The sequence below is a fragment of the Podarcis tiliguerta genome (genome assembly GCF_965153285.1).
Source record: "Podarcis tiliguerta genome assembly, chromosome: 4".
NCBI lineage: Eukaryota > Metazoa > Chordata > Lepidosauria > Squamata > Lacertidae > Podarcis > Podarcis tiliguerta.
Genome location: NC_139537.1, coordinates 56024146 through 56045346, shown reverse-complemented (window position 1 = coordinate 56045346; position 21201 = coordinate 56024146). Strand labels below are relative to the sequence as shown.

The 21201-nt window shown below is 42.6% G+C and overlaps 1 protein-coding gene across 6 annotated transcripts; it reads left to right on the top strand.

Annotated features, from left to right (window-relative positions):
• The first annotated feature begins 559 nt into the window (after window positions 1-559).
• DDX3X (DEAD-box helicase 3 X-linked) lies at window positions 560-20836 on the top strand. 6 transcript variants are annotated; one of them, XM_083437316.1, is made up of 19 exons: window positions 845-1360; window positions 2992-3049; window positions 3910-3960; window positions 6634-6693; window positions 9954-10085; window positions 11044-11170; window positions 11934-12104; window positions 12188-12287; window positions 12837-12972; window positions 13287-13372; window positions 14565-14663; window positions 15014-15174; window positions 15271-15415; window positions 15622-15766; window positions 16031-16212; window positions 16318-16435; window positions 16885-17041; window positions 18030-18178; window positions 18313-20836. In XM_083437316.1, the coding sequence occupies exons 1-19, from the start codon at window positions 1316-1318 to the stop codon at window positions 18399-18401; spliced, it is 2211 nt and encodes a 736-aa protein (XP_083293442.1). In that variant the 5' UTR covers window positions 845-1315; the 3' UTR covers window positions 18402-20836. The 6 variants fall into 6 exon arrangements, with proteins under 6 accessions (XP_083293446.1, XP_083293442.1, XP_083293445.1 ...); XM_083437315.1 differs by having other exon boundaries at window positions 905-1360; window positions 15622-15811; XM_083437317.1 differs by lacking the exon at window positions 6634-6693 and having other exon boundaries at window positions 907-1360; window positions 15622-15811.
• Window positions 20837-21201: the final 365 nt, after the last annotated feature.

Below are 21201 nucleotides of genomic sequence, written 5' to 3'. Positions count from 1 at the left end.
CAGGGAGAAACAAACTTTTTGAGTATACAAAGATCTACTGAAGCAAACCAACAATGTCAAATTGCTTTTCCTCAGGTGAATAGAGGATGAAGTTAGGGGGGGGGGAGGCTACTATGAGAACTGCTCCTTTGTCAAAATGCGTCCAAGGCGACCGGCATTCTGGAGAAGCGTCCTGAAGAGCTAAAAATACTGGGCGGCCTCTCAGCCCTTGACCTCTGGGGTCAAAGCCTCCCGCACTTAAGACGGCGGAAGCCAAACTCCTCCTTGCAATGGAAGGCAGCATTTTCCGTGGGCAAATGATGCGAGAGGCCCAGACAAGGTCATCGCTATGCATCCTTTCTCTGCAGAGGGTTTTTTGTGACCAAGCGAAGCAACGGCATTAGGCGCCAGAGGGAAGGGGGCGGGAAAGGTGCAAGAAGGGGAACTCCGCCAGGAGGCCATCGCCTCCTTATTGTTCAGGGGTTACGGGGCGTCGGGAGGGACTGCTGGCTGCGCTGCTGGTTGCCAGGCGACCCCTCCTAGGTCACACACAAGGCAGAAGCGAGTCGCGCAACGCCACTCTGACGTTACCGCCAACTCTCGTGCTGCTTCTCGCAATCCTCGGGAAATAGATGGCCTCGGCTCTCCACTTTGGGCCCCTCACACTATACCCCCACCCCCACCCGAAGGCTGCGCCACTTCAGCAGCCGCATACAGCCTAAGATGGCGGCAGGACCGAGCGGAAATGCCCACGTGACCTAGAGAGAACCGCTCTGTTCCCAGAGCCTTATTTCATTTGGACAGAAATCTCGCGAGATCTCGAAGAAAACGAGGAGGGGGGGTGACTCACCAGAGTCTTTACGAAACGAAACGGGAGGGAGGGGAAGGCAAACCAGGGAGGGGTAGAGATCTCGCGCGAGCAGCGCTGTAAACATTGTGTGAAGAAACCTCGCGATAACACCTAGATCCTCCTGAATCGGGAGGAGTCCGCAGCCTGCCTAGTTCTCGCGGTAGCCTTGGGATTTCTTCGCCCTCCCCCCACCTCTTTATGCGGAGCGGAGAGTTCTCCCCGCGATACCTTTTGCTGCAAGCAGAGGTGGGGGGAGGGGATCGAGAGGAGGAAGAAGGGGCGTGGTTTGCGCGCTGAAGTCAGCACGGCGCCTGCGAGGGGGCGGAGGAATATATAAAGGCCCGGGCCGAACTGGGGGGGTTTCAGTTAGAGACGCGATTCCGAGGCGAAGTAGTGGCGAAAGCGATAGCGGCCCAGGCTAGTTCTACGTCTAGTGAATCCGAATTTCTCTACGCGGAGCGGGACCTCCCGACACGATCTCTCGTTATGAGTCATGTGGCAGTGGAAAATGCCCTCGGTCTAGATCAGCAGGTAAACGGGGGCGGGATGGCGGGTGGGCCTGGGGGACCGAGGCGTATCCCCCCCCCCGCTCCTCGGCCTGTTTTCGGGGGCCCTCCGGACTCATTGAATCGATCCTAGTTCGCCCCTTTACTCCTTTTATTCTCGCCCCCCCCCGCATCCTCCTCACGCCGCTCTCCTGGTGGCGCATTTCACTGTGACGCAGTTCCTTTTGTGGGGTTCGCCCCATTGGCGCCTCCGCGAAGCCCCGAGCCCCCCTCGAGAAAGGGAGCGCAGCGAGGCGAGCGGAGGCCCCGCGAAGGAGGGAAGGGAGCGGAGCGGCGGAGAGCGGAGGGTAGCTCGGGTGAAGCGCCGCCGGGCCCTTTGAGGCCTGCTGTGGGGGCTTTGTGCGTCGCTGGCGAATGCTTACATCTGCCGGGCCCCCTAGCGGCGGCGGCAGGGAACTGCAGCGGGTGGGGGACAACGGCGGCCATTGTGCGTGTGACGAAGCGAGGGGGGGGGAGAGAAAGAGGCGGCGGAGGCGCGTGCGCGGCTCCCTCTGTCTGGGGAAGGGGAGGAGGAGGGGGGAGTGGGAGCCACAATGGCTCTGGTGCTGCTGCTGCTGCTCCTCCCGCTCTCCCTCACGCGCGCGCGCGCGCCCCCGACTCCTTTGTCCTCGAGGCCCACGAGGTGGGGAGGAAGGGCAGGCCTCTAAGGCCGAGTCTTCCTCTCGTCTTGGCTTCTCGGAAGCCTGTTTAAAATGAAGTTGCGCCTTCCCTCTGCCCGGTTCGGGGCGGGGTGGCGCTGCGCTAGAGCCGGCTCCCGAAGTAGGTCACGAAGCCGGCCGGGAAGGGGAAAGAGGAAGGAGCCACGTGACGCGGCCGGATTAGCGGCCGCCAGTGAAAGCCGAGCGCCGCTGCTTGTGTCGCTCCGGCAGTAAACCCGGGCGGGGGGGGGGCGGCGCTCCGTCTTCGCCAGGCCCGCTTGTGGGGCGGGGAGGAGGGAGCGCTTTCCCCGAAGGCCCACCCGGCCGAGCGAGCCTGCCTTGTACAACTGCTAATGGCTCTGTCTGAAGGCCGCGCGAGATGATGTGCATCCATCTTAAGTTGAAAAAGGGGATTCTTAGATATAAATGGATTTTCTTATTAACCCCCCCTTCCGCAAACAAAATTCATTTTCATGAGTACATGAAAATATTCAGCAGCGGTATTTTTTACATTGGTTGTATATACCGCTTGGACAATCCTAAGGCTTAGGCCCTTTTTTCTTGACAGCTTCAGTAAAACTACAGGAAGGCTACAGTGTAAGCTTAAGTTCCATTTTATTTTTAAAAGCATTGGCACAAGTAGTTACGTTTGAGGAAAGGGGAATTTGGGTTGTAGTCTACTGTATTTTTGAATGCAAATATTAAGCATATTGGAAGACAGCACTAAATTGAGGCCTTTGTCCATAATGTCACATGCTTTAAGTAAAACCAAAGTACGTTTTAAGGAGGTATGGTTTAAATTGACATTAAATTTACAACAGCAATATCAAATCTATTCTGGTGTTTAAGGCTGAGAGCCTGCTAACTTACAATGTGAGATAAGATTAGAAATTCTTTACTACTTGAAGTATTTTCAATTAATCAGGTTGAATGACTATTCTCTTCCTTTTTTAAAAAGTTTGCTGGTCTAGACTTGAATTCTTCAGACGATCAGAGTGGAGGAGGTACAGCAAGCAGTAAGTATATAATTCAGAATTAAAGCATCTTACTGCAGCTAGTAGAGAATATTTGATGGCATGTTGGTCCAGTGCAATAGTAGAAAAATGGCAGATTTTGATGCTTGAGAGAGCAGATCTAAGGCATCCTGCAAGTACTGTAATTGTAGACTACTAAATCTCATTGGTATTCTATGTAAATCTGTTATACATTACGTATTACCATGCTAGAAACTTGCCTTTAAAATGAATGTTAAGAACCTTAAATGGATGTCTGCTTAATCAGTTAATTAACTGCAGACCTTGAAGGAGTAGACTGCAAGTTGCATACCGTTTTGGTGCATAATAGTATGAGCATGGTATCAACAAAAGGGATTTAGTGATTGTGTTACTCAAGAGTACATAAATTGTTTCATCTGCTAAAACGGGGTATGTATGTATTTCCTATAGTGAGGCGACAGCATGTTCCAGTTATTGTTGTTACTATTTATTAAATTTGTATATCATCTGAGAATACAAAATACATTACAAAGCAAAATAAACCAATAACCCACTTCCCACAAACACATTTGGAAAGCCATAGAATGTTAATTAGCCAAATGCCTGCATGAAGAGCAGTTTTCATTTGGCACCTTTATTACATATATTTAGGTGTCCCTAGGGGACAGTATTCGCCAAATGGGGAGTACTTAAACACTTCTTAATGTGCATGTTGGTTTGGTTTTTTGCTTAAAATACTGTAAGTTATTTATAGTTGCTATAGCAAAAATGACTAAGTTTAATCAATAAACAACATAAGATGTTAACAATCTTGGCAATAAAAGAGCAACAGACTTTGCTGTATAAAGTTTTAATTTGAAACTTTTTTTTCCAATTTTCAGAAGGCCGGTACATTCCTCCTCACTTACGGAATAGAGAAGCTTCAAAGCAGGGTATGTTCGTTGGTACTTGAATATATGGAGCATCAGGGTTAAAAAAAATAGGGTTACAACTGAATTGAACTGCAAGAACCTCAAAATGTTGGGTGCTCAGATTCAGGGAGATTTGGTACAAGGGGTTGGACATATGAGTACCTAGGCTTTTGAAGGTAGGGAAAGGTATTAAGAGTGCACATTTAGGTAACACCTTATTAAGTCTGTGGCAAAAATTAGATTCCTTCATTCTACAGTGGGTACGGGAAATATTTGGGCTCAATGTAGTTAGCTAGGCAAGTCAGAGTAAGCTGCTGATTGATGAGCTGTATATTTGGCTTGAGTAATAAAGCTACTTAAGTAACAGTGCAATCTGTTGTAAAATGTAGTGCTTGCATCCAAGCAGAATAAGAGAATGGTTTGCTCATTTTGAAAGTTATAGTAATCATGAAGTCAGGCAGTGATTCCTGTATTGAAATATCCACCCCATTATCAGAGTCTGTGTCAATAAAGAATTTTTAAGGGAGTGGCCCACACACATTATGAAAATGTAAAATAAATGGTGACTGTATACCCGTACTATCATCTTGATTGACACTGGAAGCAATTTTCAGCAGTTCCTGTATACCCTCTAAACCTGCTGTGGAAGTTTCCTTAACCCTATGGAGATCTAGAAAGGATGTGGTGGAATGTAGAGCTGATGGAGTACTGGTGAAAATCCTCCACATTCTACTAATAGTTTGGTACAATCTATTCGAATAAGTTGGTGGCTATACCATGCCCTGAAAAACCCTATGTGTAGCCTGTAACCATCAATCCTGTTTATGGGGAAGTTTGAACACAGAGCTTTGTCCAAGGATTCTTGAGCTTTAAGCTGTTGGTTGATTAAGCTCTTAATCTCCTGCTAGATTGCATCGTGGTACTCTAAAAATTCAACTCTCCAATGCTATAGGGGAATATGCTGCCTTAGTAGTGTCTGATCTACAGCTAAACTTGGGCTGCAATCCAGTACTCATTTACCTGGGAGTAAGTTAGTGTTTTACTCCATGTGGCTTAATTCAAATAGGATGGAAGTGCTGGAGACCATCAGGTCTCATCCCTCTCCCAACCTGTGACACCTTGTCTTGCCTCAGATGCCTCTGCAAAAATTACCTTGCTTGTGGACTGGCAGGGAGGCACCAAGAGTTCTACTTGCAATTGTGATCTTTCAGTATTTTAGCTTAAATCTGCATGGGTAAAAGCCAGAAACTAATTTACTGTGACTATAAATCGGTTTGTTGGTAAGTAGCTCTCAAAGTTAAGAGGTCTCTCCCTACTTTGCTGCCAGAAGTCTTTTAAAACAGGTGTGGAGAACCTATGGCCTTCCATATATTGACTGGTCTACAACTCTGGCCATGCTTGGCTGAAGGGGATAGAAGTTGCAAGTCCAGCATCTTCTGGGATGCAGGTTTCCAAGCCTACTCTAAATATCTGCAGATTGAATATTGTGTCCTTTATTGAACCATGATCTCTGCACAGTTCAGCAAAGCGATCTGGAAGTGCTACTGAATTTGGGAGCAGGGAAATAATGTACAGATACTACTTTTGCTAGTATTCTAACTACTAGATAGAAAAGTTTAGGTATAGGGTGCTTATTGTCAGGACAACTTGACACTGCCCACTTCGTTGCTCAACTGATAGAAGTTGTGAATAGTGGCAGAACAAGGGGCATAAGATGAAGCTTGTTCAAATTCACAGATTCTAATTTTTATTAGAAATTAACAGCTCTTTGCAAGAAAACTCAGTTGTATTGGGGCTGACAAATACTGAATGGCATTGATATCCATCTATTTGTAGTTGTCCTTACCCCTTCTCTCCTCGTGTAGGTATGGATACTGTAAAGACCAATAGAGTTGTATCATAAATCCACAGAAGCTCTTATCACAATTGGTCAAGTATGTCACAAGTTCCTTTATTTTTGCAGCAGACTGATACAGGTGTCCGTTCGCATTTGGAAGTTGTTGCCTCACAAGGACATGCTTAGAAACATTGAAGAGTGATTCCTGCTGCTTCCAAGGACTATCCAACACAAGAGGATAGAATGAACTTTTCCCAGGGGAAAGCTTATTCTCTCTTGTACACATGTGGTTCATTCTGAGTTTCTCTCAGTAGATCCATAGAAATTAATGGACCTAAGTTAGCCATGTTTGTTTATTTCAATGGGTCTACTATGAGTAGGACTAGGGCGCAACCCAGCTGTATAAATTATTGAGTGTGACGTAGCACAGTACCTGTTGAATCAGATGCATTGCCCTTTTCTTGAGGGAAAGGATTCCTTGTGCTGGACTGTTTGGAGCTGTTGAGAGTTTATCTTGGCTTCTCAGGGTGTCTTGACCTGGTGAGAGGCTGGCTCCTGCCATTCCTAAGCCCTCTGTACATGTGCTTTGGCAGCAGGACGGGGTTCCCCTATCCTGGCCACCAGGAGGCAAGAGAGTGCTCTTGTTCCCTTTCCCTCTCATCGCCAAAGGTGAGCTGGTGAGTGATTGTGAATGTGGAAGCCTGGAAAGTTGACATCTTCACACGGATATTTTTATGTTGCTTGAGTAAAATATCTTTTACAGGTTGAAGAAAGTCTACTGTACCATTATGTTGAGTTTTTTATGCATTTCAAATGGAGTGAATTATAATGCTGGGAGTTTTATGGCTCTTTTGCAGCAGGTAATGCCTATAACTATGCGGCAAACTACTATTCCAATTCGATGCCACCAAGAAGCTGTAAGTTGGTGTCAGGATGGAGTGGTCTTAAAAATTTGTCATTTGAGAGCATGCCTCTAAGCATATTGCATAGTCATAACTTGCAGTCGACTAACTGTGTGAGCATTTGTTCCTTTACGCTCATTGTCAGGCATGTTTCCTTTGCCTGCAACTTTAACTTTTTTAGGATTAATTTGAATACAGTAAACCCACAACTTACACACAGTTAACTATTATGCATTCAGCTTTACATGCGTGGCAAAAAATAAAAAGGGAGCGGGGTTCAAGAAAACATTTATTTGGCAATCCCACCCGCTATTGAACCCAATGTGTTTTGAATTTGGCTTTAGATGCAATCCCTGGAACGTAAATTCTGCATAAATTGTGGGCTTAATCTACTGGCTTACTGTGTTTAAGGAAAACTACACATTAAGGAAACAACTTCAGTTGCACTTTGTACCTGAGCAAGCTTTTGTCGCTTCTAATGGATAGACTGAAAAAGACAAGGAAAGGTTTCCAATTCTGTACCTTATAAAATTTAAACCTACAACAATCCTAATACTCAGGTCTGGCAAGTGCTGGAATTGTGTTTTTTTGGATCTTCTGATTTATTAAACAAGGCATAAAAGTAGCTGGCCTACAAGACACTTGAAAGTTAACCAAGCCTTTTTAGTGCTAATTTTCTAGCAAGTTTACCATGCCCCACAGTTTATTTAGTTACATGTTGAAGCTGAATAGTGTGCAGTGCTGTCGGGTGTGAATAAGGTATAAGAAGAGCCCTTCTGGATCGGTGCAAAGGCTTATCTAGTCCAGCATCCTGCTCTCACATTGGCCAACCTAATGCCTATGCGAAGCCAACAAGCAGAAGCTTAGCGCACCAATTCTAGTTCTTTCCTCTTGATACAGTACTTGGAGGTAGTAAATAGCTACTGTAACTAGTAGCCATTAATAACCATTCTGTTTGGATGTAGAATTTTAGACACCTAATAAAATCTTTTTAAATATGGAAGGAAATAACACAATATACTCTGAACTTAAATACCAATAATTTATTTTCCTTAATTAATGGAGGGGTTGTGTGCTTAATCCAATTTAAAGAATTTCCCAATTAAAAAAATCTATGAACTTCTCCCCATAGTCCTTGGACAGGTTCTCTAAGCAGATTCACAGAACTTATATAAGTTTACATATTAGCCTAATGTACTACATCTTTGAAAACTATTATTCCAACAGATGTCATGTTGCTTTTTTCAGTTCTTTTGCATTTTGGTTGCCTATAGGTTGGATAAGTATTTGAAGTATTTAGAATAGCTTGTTCTAAGTAACTTAGTAGAACTTGGCATTTTGAAATCTAACAAAAACTTCAGGTTTTTGGAATGTTAAAGAATAACAATTAGATGGAGCAGAATCTTACTTCATCCAATCTAGAGATGTAAAATCTTTTTAACTGTGGTGAACAAACAATTTTTCTAGAACTTCTTAAAAAACAAATACATGTACAGTAAATTGTAAATGTTAGGGTGCTGTCCAACTCCCTAATCTACTGTGGTGGCAGGGGGCTCTCTTGTGAGTCCAGATCAATCTGCTCTGGCGGTGCAGATTCCCTATTCACCCACTGAAAATGTTCACTGGTAGGAGTACTGTCAGCAAGCTTCACTCCACCAGCTCATAAAAAGTCCCCAACTGGGGAGGGATCAGGGTAATTCAGCTGGCTTGGGATCTGCTGGATCCTGAACTGACCCCATTGTTGTCAACTGATTGCATTGGTCCTGATAGCTACAACAAACAACTCTGCTCTTGCCTTCCAAGCTGACCAGTGTGAGTGACAGTGCTGTGGGTGTGGCAGTGGCTCTGCTAAACCCTGCAGCTGCCTGGACAGAGGTTCAATTGCTCTGCTAGTCAGACAAATAAATTCAGCATCTTGGAAGTACCAAACGTGTCTCAGTGGAAGGATCTTGTAGTGAACAGAAACCTTGTAGTGAACAATATTCTTACTAGGGCTTAAGTAGTTAGCATCATCTGGGAATTGAAGAATCAATACAACCCCCTAAGGTAACAGTGGGATAGTTTGGATATCATGCTAAATCACAGTTAAGTGTGATGCAAGCAAGCCTTGGACTCGTACACTTCCTTCTCGTGCTTCCTTTGGTGTGCAGCCATCAACAGGAGTAAAGACTTCTTTTCTGTTAAGTGCAGTTTATGTCCAAATTGACAAGCCTGTTAATGCTAATTCTGGTTTCAACTTGGCGTGTTGCAAATGGTTTTGTAGTTTATATTCACCAGTTTGGACATCTAGCATTGATACCAATCTTTTGGGGCTATTGGGCACATTTGGAATGATGAGAGTTCTGTGGGCGTCACCACCTCTGGTTGCTTCTTTTTCATCTCTTTCCATCTCCCCCTGCAGACAGAAAGCACACATTTTGACTTGAGTAAACATTGGATCCAGTAGAAAAAAACAGATACCCAAAAAATGACCATGAGAATAAAGATTGCAGTGTGAGACTGCACAGTAAAAAATGCAGATCTGGTGCTTCCCACTATCACAAACATATCAATGGCACAAATTCTAATGGATGTCCTCCAGAGTACCACAGTGGCCACCCCAGGCATAACAAGTTGTGGTCAAGCACAAATATAAGTTGAAGCCTTCTCGAACTCCTTGTTAGCGTGTCAAGGAAAGTGTGTGAGCCCAAGGCTCACCAAGGTTCATTTGCATCACTAAACTGGCTTAGACTCAAACATCATTTTATGAACTTTATACTGCAATCTGCTCTTACTAGGAAGCAGGATTTGTAATCAAAATAATACAACACTCATCGTTGACTGGTCTGTCGTCATTCCATTCATAATAAAATATATATTTGCCAAGTTTAGCACAGGATCTTGAATCTTGCTTCATTCGGTTTGACTAGCTTTCTTTAGGACATGCTTCTATTTTCAGCATGGCAGCGAGTATTGATACACAAAACTAACACACATACGAATCACTGCATTAGTTTCTTTTTTAAAAAAATAATCTCTTGGCTTAACTAAATACACAACTTTCTATAAAACCTGGTTTGCAGCTTTGTAAAGTGGTTCACAATGCAGCATCCATGTCAGGCGAAGGCTTGCATTTCTAATCAAGAATTTAGGCCCAACACTACTCTGCTTTTCCCAGAAAGGAGCCTTTCATGTAAATTTCTGGCAGCAAAAGTCGCACTGATGCTGTGGAGCTTGCAAGAACTTGCTAGCGCATTTTACCCTTTAATTTTGTAACTTTTTATTCTCTGCCAAAGATTCCCCCAGCTGGGACTCTCGTGGAGGTAATGGCTATATGAATGGATATGATCGTGACAGCCGGATGAATGGCTACGATCGTGATCGTGGTGTGTTTGGATCCAGAGGAGGATCTGGACGTGATGACAGAGGTGGGCGAGGGAGACCTGGCACCTTTCATCCAACAAAACCTGAGTGTCCACTGCTGCTCTCGACAATAAAGACAGCTTCTTTCTAGAGAGCTTAGATCAGGTTATAGTAGCATAGGTTGAGTCTTCTTAGGGAAGTTTGAGGCTTTGTTTATCAAGTACCATTTGCAGAGCTGTTTTGCCCTCAGCTGGAAAGCTACAGAATTAGTACTCATTCTTGTTGGTTATTTGAATATGGATCCTGGAGCCTTAATTATAGTTACAGCTATAGGATACTACCGTAGAATTCTGGAGTTGTATAGTTATCCAAATAAAAGAGCCATACGAATGTCTCAAGAACAGTGAAGCTTCTCACTGAGTGGCCTCATTATACCAGTTACCACCGACTCCAGATTTTGCCTGTCAGGAAATACCATCAGTCTCCAGGTCTTTTCACTGCTTTCTATTTCATCATCTTTGCTTCAGTGTACCTGTGGACACATTGATGGACTCCGGGAAGGTCTCATTTTCAGCCCAGGTTGCCATTTTTTTTCTTGAGACAAATTAAATGTAACTAGAATAAGATAATGACATAATTCACGAAAAGTTGCCTAATGGCCATACTCTACTACAACGCCATGGGCACAAAAGTAGGCAGGGTCCTAATGGACATTTCTAGGCTTTGCTTTTGGGGTTTGCTGCAGCTCGAGAGAATCATCGGCTGCTGCCTCTTGAATATAATTTGCTACATGATCACCCTGGACCAGCTTTTTAAACTCTGCCATCTTGAAATATTGGCAGTAAAACACCCGATTTCAGTGCCTTTCCTTGATTTAAAATGTGCAATAAAATATGGGAATTTCTCTTAAGACAGGCTGCTAATTACTCAAACATTTTCATGGTGATGGTTTGAGGGATTTTGTATCTTTACACTGAGCATCTACCCAATCAGTGATTTCATTGGTGATTTTATTATTCCTAGGATTTGATGGTGGGTGGAATGCTGGCCGAGACAGGGATGCTGCATACAGTAGCTTTGGTGCAAGGAGTGACCGTGGATCAGGAAAATCAAGCTTTTTTGCTGAGCGTGGTAATGGTTCAAGAGGAAGGTAAAAATGTAGCTCTTTTCCCATTAAAAATGTGAATGCCACCACTGTAAAACATTCAGTAATCTGTAGAAATAGGGGAGAACTGACTGAGGTTAAGACATGTGCTTTTTGTGTTGAAAGCCTGCTTTGTAGCTCTTAGGCTTGCATTGACTGCAGCATGTTAATTTTTATGTGTATAGGGCTACCCTCTCATTTCCACCAACTTACTGCTGTAGGACTTCTGAAGTTTACATCCATATAATAGAAGTCCTCCTGCCTTCTTAGCATTAGCACATAGGCCCCAGCAGAAAGACAGGGGAATGACAATTTAGAGCAACTTTGCAGTTAAGGAATATATCTGGGATTGGAAGGAGCTCTTTCAGTAAGCCTTCTCCTTGTTCGATGAAGGACCAGGAGGCTGGGGCGTTAAGGGGATGTGGCAGAATTGTGTTGTGAGAGCAGTAGAGGAGTTAAATGATAGTCCAATTCCCAACGTGGATTAAAATGCAATCTGAACAGGTGTGCCACCTCAGATTTCATTGGTATTCTGTCCACATGCCTCATATATGAGACAGTTGAAATATTGGGGTAATATATCCTTCTCAAGGGGATGTCAAATCTTGGGAAATAGATAGCTGTGGTGTTATATGGATTTATTGTTTAATTATATCATGAAATACTTTGAAGCTGCCTAGCAGCCAGGCAGCTTCATTAGTGTGTTTAGTACATCACATCACAGAAACTGTCATGAAAACTGGTTTTAGTGTAATTTCATGTAATCTAGGTTTGATGACCGTGGTGGAAGAGGCGGTGAATTTGATGGCATTAGCAGTCGTGGTGGTGATAGAAGTGCCTTTGGCGGCAGATTTGAGCGTGGTGGAAACAGTCGTTGGTCTGATAAAAGTGATGAAGATGACTGGTCCAAACCACTTGCCCCAAGTGAACGTGTGGAGCAGTAAGTACTAGCAGTGGGATCTGGTGGTCTGTAAGTCAGGTATTCAGTGCTGTGTGATACTACATTGAATGTTTATCTTCTAGGGAGCTGTTTGCTGGTGGGAATACTGGCATTAATTTTGAGAAGTATGATGACATTCCGGTTGAAGCAACAGGCAACAACTGTCCTCCACACATTGAGAGCGTAAGTATTTGTTTAATGCTACAACTAGTGTGCTGCTTACACTAGAATACCAAGGGACTACTTTTATACATTTAAATTAGCATTGTGGATCTGATGGTCCTTCAAAAGGGACACTTTACTTAAAAGTCTTTGTCTTTAATAATCTATGTGATTGCTATAGGCAACATGGAATTGCATGCAGATGAATGAATGCAGGATGTTGGAGGAGGAACATAACTCTCCTTGCCTCCAGCAGCACACTATATTTTTATCTTAGGCTTTGAGAAATATGCTTTGCTGCCTTTGTATTAAGCATAAACAAAAGGGGATACCAAGAAAGGAAGGGGACATGCTATCTTACATAAGAATCAAATGGGTTGGTGAGGAAGATGGGAAGTTTCTTCCATCTGCATTAGCCCACTGCAAGACTTGTTGGTATCCAGCCTTTTAGCAAGATGCTGGAAAATGAGGGGCAATTCTCCGCCTATCCTCTGCCTTCCCCTCTTATGAGTGTAAAGCAAACTTTTTGGGCTTTTACCAGGTTGCTTAATAACTTTAACTCTGTTGCAGTTCAGCGATGTTGACATGGGAGAAATCATTATGGGGAACATTGAACTCACCCGCTACACTCGGCCTACTCCAGTGCAGAAATATGCTATCCCTATCATCAAAGACAAGAGAGACTTGATGGCTTGTGCCCAGACAGGCAAGTTTGTGTTTGCTATGTGTTACTGCAGTGTTCTAATTGAGAAATTTGGGGGTGTTAATTGAGGGTTCTTGGGTGCACATAGTGAGGGATAGGCCGTTCCCTTTACTGGCAGTTGACTCTAGCACAACATGGACACTGATAATTTGGTAAAACGTATATTAGGATTTAAAATACCACCCTAAATTTAATGCCAGTTTCAGATTAACTTGAAATGAGTACAGGATGGATGGAGCATAACATTTGGGTGGGATTTATGGAATGAAAATGTTTTTGCATTGCTTTCAAGATTAAATGTCTCTCTTTTTTTTAAGGGTCTGGAAAAACTGCTGCATTTCTTCTGCCCATATTGAGTCAGATATATACAGATGGCCCAGGTGATGCCCTCAGAGCCATGAAGGCAAGTTCATTATATCTGGTTTAAACAAACAATACAGTACTTCACTTTAGCACTGTGCGCATTGCCATCTCTGTTACATTGCTGAAAAATGTAGATCTTGAGTACAAATATACCCTTTATTACATTTATTCATTGCTTGCTACATAAAGCAACATAATTTACTAAAAGCAATCATCCTGCAATATTGTAGAAAGGATGGATTTTTTTTTGCACTAAAAGATAAATATTAAAGCAGGCTAGGGTACCATTATAGCATATAAGAATCAAATGCCAGGGTAAATGACGAAATGTTGGCCTACTGCCTAAAAGTTGATAATTGTGCCAGGCACCTCTCCCCAACATTCCACACCTAGGGGGCTACCACTGAAAAGGCCTTTCTTGTGTTGCGACCCTCCTCATCTCTCTTCTCAGGAAGCACAGAAAAAAGGACAATAAGATGTGTGTACAGCGTTAGGTGAAAACCAGCACTTTGAATGGAGCCCACCCAGAAACCTGTAGTCAACCTGTAGTGCGGTTGCTGGTGTTGTATGTTCAGATGTAGTTCCAGGCAGCAATCTGGTTGCTGAATTCTGCACTAGTTGCAGTTTCTAGACTGTCTTCAAAGGCAGCCCCACATAACACATTGCAGTAATCTATCCCAGAGGTTGCTGTAACATAGACTAAGAAACTGGGCCTTCCCTCTCCAGGCCATGCTAGTTGGCTGTCCACCAGGCTAACCGTTGGAGGCACTGGTCCACTAAGGCCACTTGTGCCTGCTGTGACAGTAATGGATCCAGAAGTACTCCCAGACAGTGCATCTCTTTCAGGGGGGATGAACCCCATCTAGAACAGGTTCCACCATAACAGAAGGTGAATTGATTTTAAGACACTGCCATCAAATAAGTTTACACATCAGGATGGAGTTTGCACAGAATTACCCAGAGTAGGTCTAGGTTCAGTTGTAGCCAGCATCTTGATTATGATGACAGTCACTCTGCTAGAATAGCTGTGATGCTAATAGTTACTGGCACAGCTTGTGGTTCTCCTACCTGGGTGCAGTCATGAACACTGCAGGATTCAGACCACAACCTTTAAAAACCTTTATGGAAAGAGCAGAGTAAAAGGTGTAAACACTTGGGTAGCAGATTGCGTTGAGAAATAACTGTTACTAGCAGCTTATTTTCCAGCTGGTAATGAGGACTTAATATTGCAGGAAAACGGAAGGTATGGACGCCGTAAGCAATATCCCATCTCACTCGTTTTGGCTCCCACAAGAGAGCTGGCAGTGCAGATATATGAAGAAGCCAGAAAAGTAAGTATTATTCAGGGAGTGGCTAATACAGCCACATTGACCTATGGTTAACAATACAGGAGCTGAAGGTGCGAGTGACAAATTACTAACTTTTAAAAGAGGAAAATTGGGTGGGTAGTTAAAAAACTTACATGTATCGCATAATCACAGCAGTAGTGGTCACTGATTCCCCCCCCCAAAAAAATCTTAAAAGAACAAAAAAAAAAATTGGGGTGAGGGAATCTGCAAAAATCCCAGGGCAAGGGGGATGGGCACATGAGGCCTGTAGATTAGCCAGCCCTGTGGTATTGTGCTCCTAGGAACTTGATATCTCAAGTCTTGAATTCTAAAACTAAATTTTGTTCCCATAGTTTGCATATCGCTCCAAAGTCCGCCCCTGTGTCGTGTATGGTGGGGCCGACATTGGCCAACAGATACGTGACTTGGAACGTGGTTGCCATTTGCTTGTAGCAACTCCAGGTCGTCTTGTAGATATGATGGAGAGAGGAAAGATTGGACTGGACTTTTGCAAGTATGAAAATAATATTTTAATAATTTTAGCATTTTGACAGCAGCATATTAACATGGAATCTTGGAAATCCTAATGTGGTCTTATAATACCTTCCAGATACTTGGTACTGGATGAAGCTGATCGTATGCTTGACATGGGGTTTGAACCTCAAATCCGTCGTATTGTTGAGCAAGACACTATGCCACCCAAAGGTGTCCGTCAGACTATGATGTTCAGTGCTACTTTTCCAAAGGAAATTCAGGTATTCTGTTTTGCAAAGTTGAATGCCCCATTTCCAGTCCCCCCCCCCCCCCCGCCGCCCAAATACTTTGTTTCTAGTTTAAAAATATGGAGAGAAACACCTAGTTTGTATGCGTCCATGGAAGCTTATAGCTATAGGTAAGTCTAATGGGGGTGGATTCATTATTTAATTGTCTCTCATACTGAGTAGAGTTCTCTCTTTTGAAGATGCTTGCTCGTGACTTCTTGGAGGAATATATCTTTCTGGCTGTTGGCAGAGTTGGCTCTACATCTGAGAACATCACACAGAAAGTAGTGTGGGTGGAAGAGTCAGACAAACGGTCATTTCTGCTTGACCTCCTAAATGCCACAGGTAAAGACTGTTTGGGAGAAATCCAACACAACTCTAATGGCTCAGGTAATGAGAATCTATGTTAGGTGGAGGAAAAGCTTCAGACTTTTCCTCCTTGTTTTCTCCTATATTTGAATATTTTTCTTTAATCTGCATGCAGCTAGCTTGACTAGTAAAGTTGTTATTTTTTTATGGTTGCAGTCATAATACTAGTTTGCACCACTTGGTGGTGCTATAACAATAGGTTTGGCATTGTTTTGCTAATGAGATGCTTCGCTTACATAGGAAAAGATTCCTTGACTCTGGTGTTTGTGGAGACTAAAAAGGGGGCTGATTCTCTGGAGGATTTCCTCTACCACGAAGGCTATGCTTGCACAAGCATCCATGGTGATCGCTCTCAGCGAGACAGGGAAGAGGCATTGCACCAGTTCCGTTCAGGCAGAAGTCCCATCTTGGTTGCCACTGCAGTAAGTATAGACTTGGTTAAGAAAATGCTTGTGTCTTTGTATTGGCTCTTTACACTGCAGTTTCAGGTTATGGGGCGCTGATGGCTGACTCTTTATCTTCATTAGGTAGCAGCAAGAGGCTTGGATATCTCAAATGTAAAACACGTCATAAACTTTGATTTGCCAAGTGACATAGAAGAATACGTGCATCGCATTGGCCGTACAGGCCGTGTCGGGAATCTTGGTAAGACACTCTTCATCAACACCTTGATAAAACTTCCACGGTGGTATAAGCATTTGTGTTTGCATACTATGTGGACTTTTAATGTCACTAAACTCCCATCAGCATGCTTTGAGTATGAAAAAGTTGGTAACTGAGTACACTGAGTAGTAGACTAGAACTGGTTTTGTGCAGAAGATCTTTGGTTAACAGAGGCATGTTGTGAAAGATTCACATGAAATATTCCCATTCCTGCAAAGCACACGGCAAATTACCTCAATGTGGGAAAGGGTGGATGTCATTATACGCCTGTGTGCAAAATTTCTTGAATGCTGCTTTACAGTTCAGCTACAGCTGTAATTAAACGTTTTTGTAATTGGAGAGCACTCAGGAATATGTCTTACCCATGCTCTTGGTATTTTGAACATACAGCTTCCTTACCTTGCCTTAATGTGCTGTATTTCTTTCTTTAGGTCTTGCCACATCATTCTTCAATGAGAGGAACATAAATATCACAAAAGACTTGCTAGATCTACTTGTTGAAGCTAAACAGGAAGTACCATCTTGGCTAGAAAATATGGCATATGAGCAGATTCACAAGGGTGGAAGCAGTCGTGGGCGATCAAAAGGGTAAGTTGAGTTAATCCCTAAGCAGTAAGGTGTCATGTAGATGAGCTGGAATGATACCCAACGTCAAAGCAAAATACCTGACTTCCATATAGCAGTATAATATTTTACTTCTGTATTCCTCCCTTTAGCCCTTCAGTGGAAGACAGTGCTCTTCCTTTCTTCAGGATGAGAAGAATAGTAATTACTAGCCAGGAGAGGTTGCTTTTAAAAGAGGACACATGGAGCAGCGTGATAAAAAATTGAAACCACTGCCCTCGCTGGCTCTGGGGAAATGATATTTTAGTGGAGTATGGCCCATATATCAAGCCTACTCAGCAGAAGGTGCTTGGTGTAACACAAATCTTAAGATTCCATTATTAAGCACCATCAAAATAGTTAATTTTTATTATTAATCAGCAGCGGAGATCTTAGGTGAAAAATGGTTGTCCTTCAATTTCTAGAGCTCTCATGGTGGGTTGTAACTCGAACATTTATAAACTATTACTTTGAAGCAGCAAGGCGAATTTAACAGATCTGTTTGCTTGGGTCTTTATACGAGACTCCCTTTTACCTGGCAATACACAATTCTGCGCTGGATGAGTGCTCTACGGATTGGGAGCCACAGCTGTGAAGGCCCTTTATCTGGCTGCTTCTCTCCCAGCCTCTGAAGGCAGGGGCTACCAGAGGCATTTAGTCTGGTTTATGTGGAAGTGGGCATTTCTTCAGATACTGGCTCTGAAACGGATTGGGGCCAGCATTGCTTTGCTTGGCGCCCCCTCTCCCGAAATATGATCTTTTATTGAAAATGAAATACATAACATTAAAAATTAATATAGTACATCATTTTAGCCAAGGGACTGGCAATTGTTGAAGAACTATCTAAGATGTTTGATTAACTGAATTTCCTGATGTAGCAACATGAAGGGCAATGAATGAGGAAATGTAATAAATAGCATACTTAAGGAACTGTGGTCTTCTAATCGCAACTTGTTGCTGTTCTTTCCTCTAGCCGTTTCAGTGGAGGGTTTGGTGCCCGAGATTATCGAACAAGTAGCAGTACCAGCAGCAGCAGTAGCTTTGGAAGCAGCCGCACAAGTAGTGGGCGCAGCGGTGGCAGTGGTGGTGGCGGTGGCCATGGAGGCAGCAGAGGATTTGGAGGTGAGTTTCATTTCAGTGTGCCTTGGGCTGTTGGAATGAAGGAAGGTGGTTGGTTTTTCTCAAACTGTAGAAAATAAGATTGTAAAGGTAAATTCACTTGGTCATAAACTCTTCTTGCCTTTTTGTCTTAATAGGTGGAGGTGGTGGCTATGGCGGCTTCTATAACAGTGATGGATATGGAGGAAACTATAACTCTCAGGGGGTAGATTGGTGGGGCAACTGATCTGCTTGCTGCAGATTCTTACCAAACAAGCTAATATGGAAACCACATGTAACTTAGCCAGACTATACCTTGTGTAGCTTCAAGAACTCGCAGTACATTACCAGCTGTGATTCTCCACTGAATTTTTTTTAAGGGAGCTCAAGGTCACAAGAAGAAGGAAAGGAACAGAAGCCCTACTTTGAAGGTTTAAAGACTCCATTGTAGTTGAGATTAACTCCTCCACCCCCCTACTCCCAGACTGTATTTATAATTTTGTGACTGAGGATCATTTGTTAATGTACTGTGCCTTTAACTTTAGACAACTTTTTATTTTGATGTCCTGTTGGCTCAGTAATGCCCAAGATTATCAATTGTCTTGACAAAATTACTCTACTTGGGCTTTAAAAAAAATCAAACCTTGGCACGCAGGTGTGATACAACTTACAGGAATCATTGATTCATCCACTTTATACTACAAAAAAAAACTTGTGCGGTGGCCTGCATTAGGGCTTTGATACTCAGATTTGAAAAAATAAAACATCTTGAAGCATATCAATGGAATTAGTTTCTAATGTGGCAAAACTGTACTAAGTTAAAGTTGATTTGCTCACTCTATCCTGGATAGGTACTTAGAACCTGATAGTCTTTAATAAGCCATTCCAGTCATGATGATGATGATGAAGAAGTGATGTATGGATACATGCATACAAGCACTGTTTTAAAGTTAATGCAAGTAAACACAGCAATTCCAGTGTTTAGGCAGATTATTAATGTGAGCTAGCCAAATGGAGGCGGAACATTACAGGGAATGTTTAAAGGTCTGAACTTGAAATAGTTTTTAGGAGAATTCATCTACTTAGACTTTTCAAAATTGCCTGCCATATTAAAATTGAAATGGTAGAATGGCTGACCACAACAGTGATGGGTCCACCTTTTAAGGGCCTGACTGATTTTTTTGGTCTTAACGCATGCTAGTGTTGATGTTTTTTGGTCAAGGGGGAATGAACAGGAAGAATTATGCAGCAGGCTTTATTTTAATGCAGATTCACATTACTCTGTTCAAGCTGCGTTGAAGTGTTAACTGGCTTACTGTAGACTTGTAAAATGGCTCCAGAAGAGTAACAAATTCTGAGATCACAAAGGTTGGAATGTACATAACTGCACAAGGTTTCAATTCTGCTATCAAGTGCAGTTTTAGTCAGTTTTAGTTGCATAGGTTTCCATTGTATTTAGTCTGTTATGCTGAATCTGGCCAAAGATAAGTATTTCCAACAGTAAAATGCCTCTGCCACTTAGTTTCTCTGAGCTATCTTCTGCGGCCAGAGCTGTTACCAACTCTTAGTCTAAGTGGCATAGGACAACAGCAAAATCTCCTAAAGTGCAATAGATCTTTTCAAGTGTATTGTGCCTTGTTCTAAACTTTAAGTAGGTGCACTTGACAGTATTTGAGGTCATTTGTTATGGTGCTATTTCAATTAGTCTAGATTTAGGCCCTTGTACATTTTGCCCATAACTTTTTACAAAATACTTCTTTTATTGCACATTCAGAGAATTTTATATGTCTTGTGTGCGTGTCCTTAACTTCCAATCTTATTTTGTCTCTTGGGAGACTGAACGCAGCTTGTCTAAGGAGGAGGAACTAGATTCTAAAACTGGGACCATGGGAATAATGGTTGGGAAGAAAACTTTGCACACGACAGATTTCTAGATACTTTTTGCTGCTAGTTTTGTGTAATATTTATTGAACATTTTTGACAAATATTTATTTTTGTAAGCCTAAAAGTGATTCTTTGAAAGTTTAAAGAAACTTGACCAAAAGACAGTACAAAAACACTGGCACTTGAATGTTGAATGTCACCGTATGCGTGAAATTATATATTTCGGGGTAGTGTGAGCTTTTAATGTTTAAGTCATATTAAACTCTTAAGTCAAATTAAGCAGACCCGGCATTGGCAATGTAGCCGTAACTTTCTGATAGTAAAACAAAAATTGGCAACTTTAAAATTAAACATGCCAAGGTTTTGATACACTTGTCTTAAGATATTAATGAAACACTTCAAAACACTGACGTGAAGTGTCCAGATTCTCAGATGTTTGTTGCGTGAGTTTTTGTTTAGTTGTGTGGTTTTTTTTTCAGTGAATGTCTGGCACATTGCAATCCTCAAAACATGTGGTTATCTTTGTTGTATTGGCATAATCAGTGACTTGTACATTCAGCAATAGCATTTTAGCAAGTTTTACAGCCAGCAATATTATTCAGTTCAGATAAGGATTCAATCATATGCAAAGAATGGGTTTAATCATATGCAATGAACGGATTTAAACTTGCTGAATGTAAAGATTTGAACTTCAAGTCACTGTAGGTTTAGTAATTGCTTATTGTATTAGTTTAGATGCTAGCACTGCATGTGCTGTGCATTGCTCTCAATTTTAATAAAATAAAAAGTTGAAATGCACTTTATGATGTTGGTCTTTTTCTTGGTGACAAAATGTGCTTCTCCTTTTTCATTGTTAATCATTACTGATTGCAGTGAGACACCCCAGGTTAAGTGCCACAGATGCAAGTTTCTAATAGAAGCAGCTCACACATTTAGCTAGGAAAGGTCATTATATGGAACAGCCCCGTGTAGCTGTTCAGCTTGGTCCCCCAGATATAGTGGCCTGTTTTGCCTCATGTTTTCTTAAATGTGGGGATGTTGTTCAAGTGGTGGGTCTTCCTCCCACCTGCAGAAAAATGGCTGCTTGATCAGATAGCAGATTTTGCCCCAAACCCCTTTCATCCCAAACAACTGATCAGTGGTATGTGGATTTAACCCCTTGC

Coding starts and splice junctions, on each gene's coding strand:
- DDX3X (XM_083437315.1), top strand. CDS start 1,316: ATGAGTCATGTGGCAGTGGAAAATGCCCTCGGTCTAGATCAGCAG. Junction 1,361..2,991: donor CCCTCGGTCTAGATCAGCAG/GTAAACGGGGGC, acceptor TTTTTTAAAAAG/TTTGCTGGTCTAGACTTGAA. Junction 12,105..12,187: donor CCAAGTGAACGTGTGGAGCA/GTAAGTACTAGC, acceptor TTTATCTTCTAG/GGAGCTGTTTGCTGGTGGGA.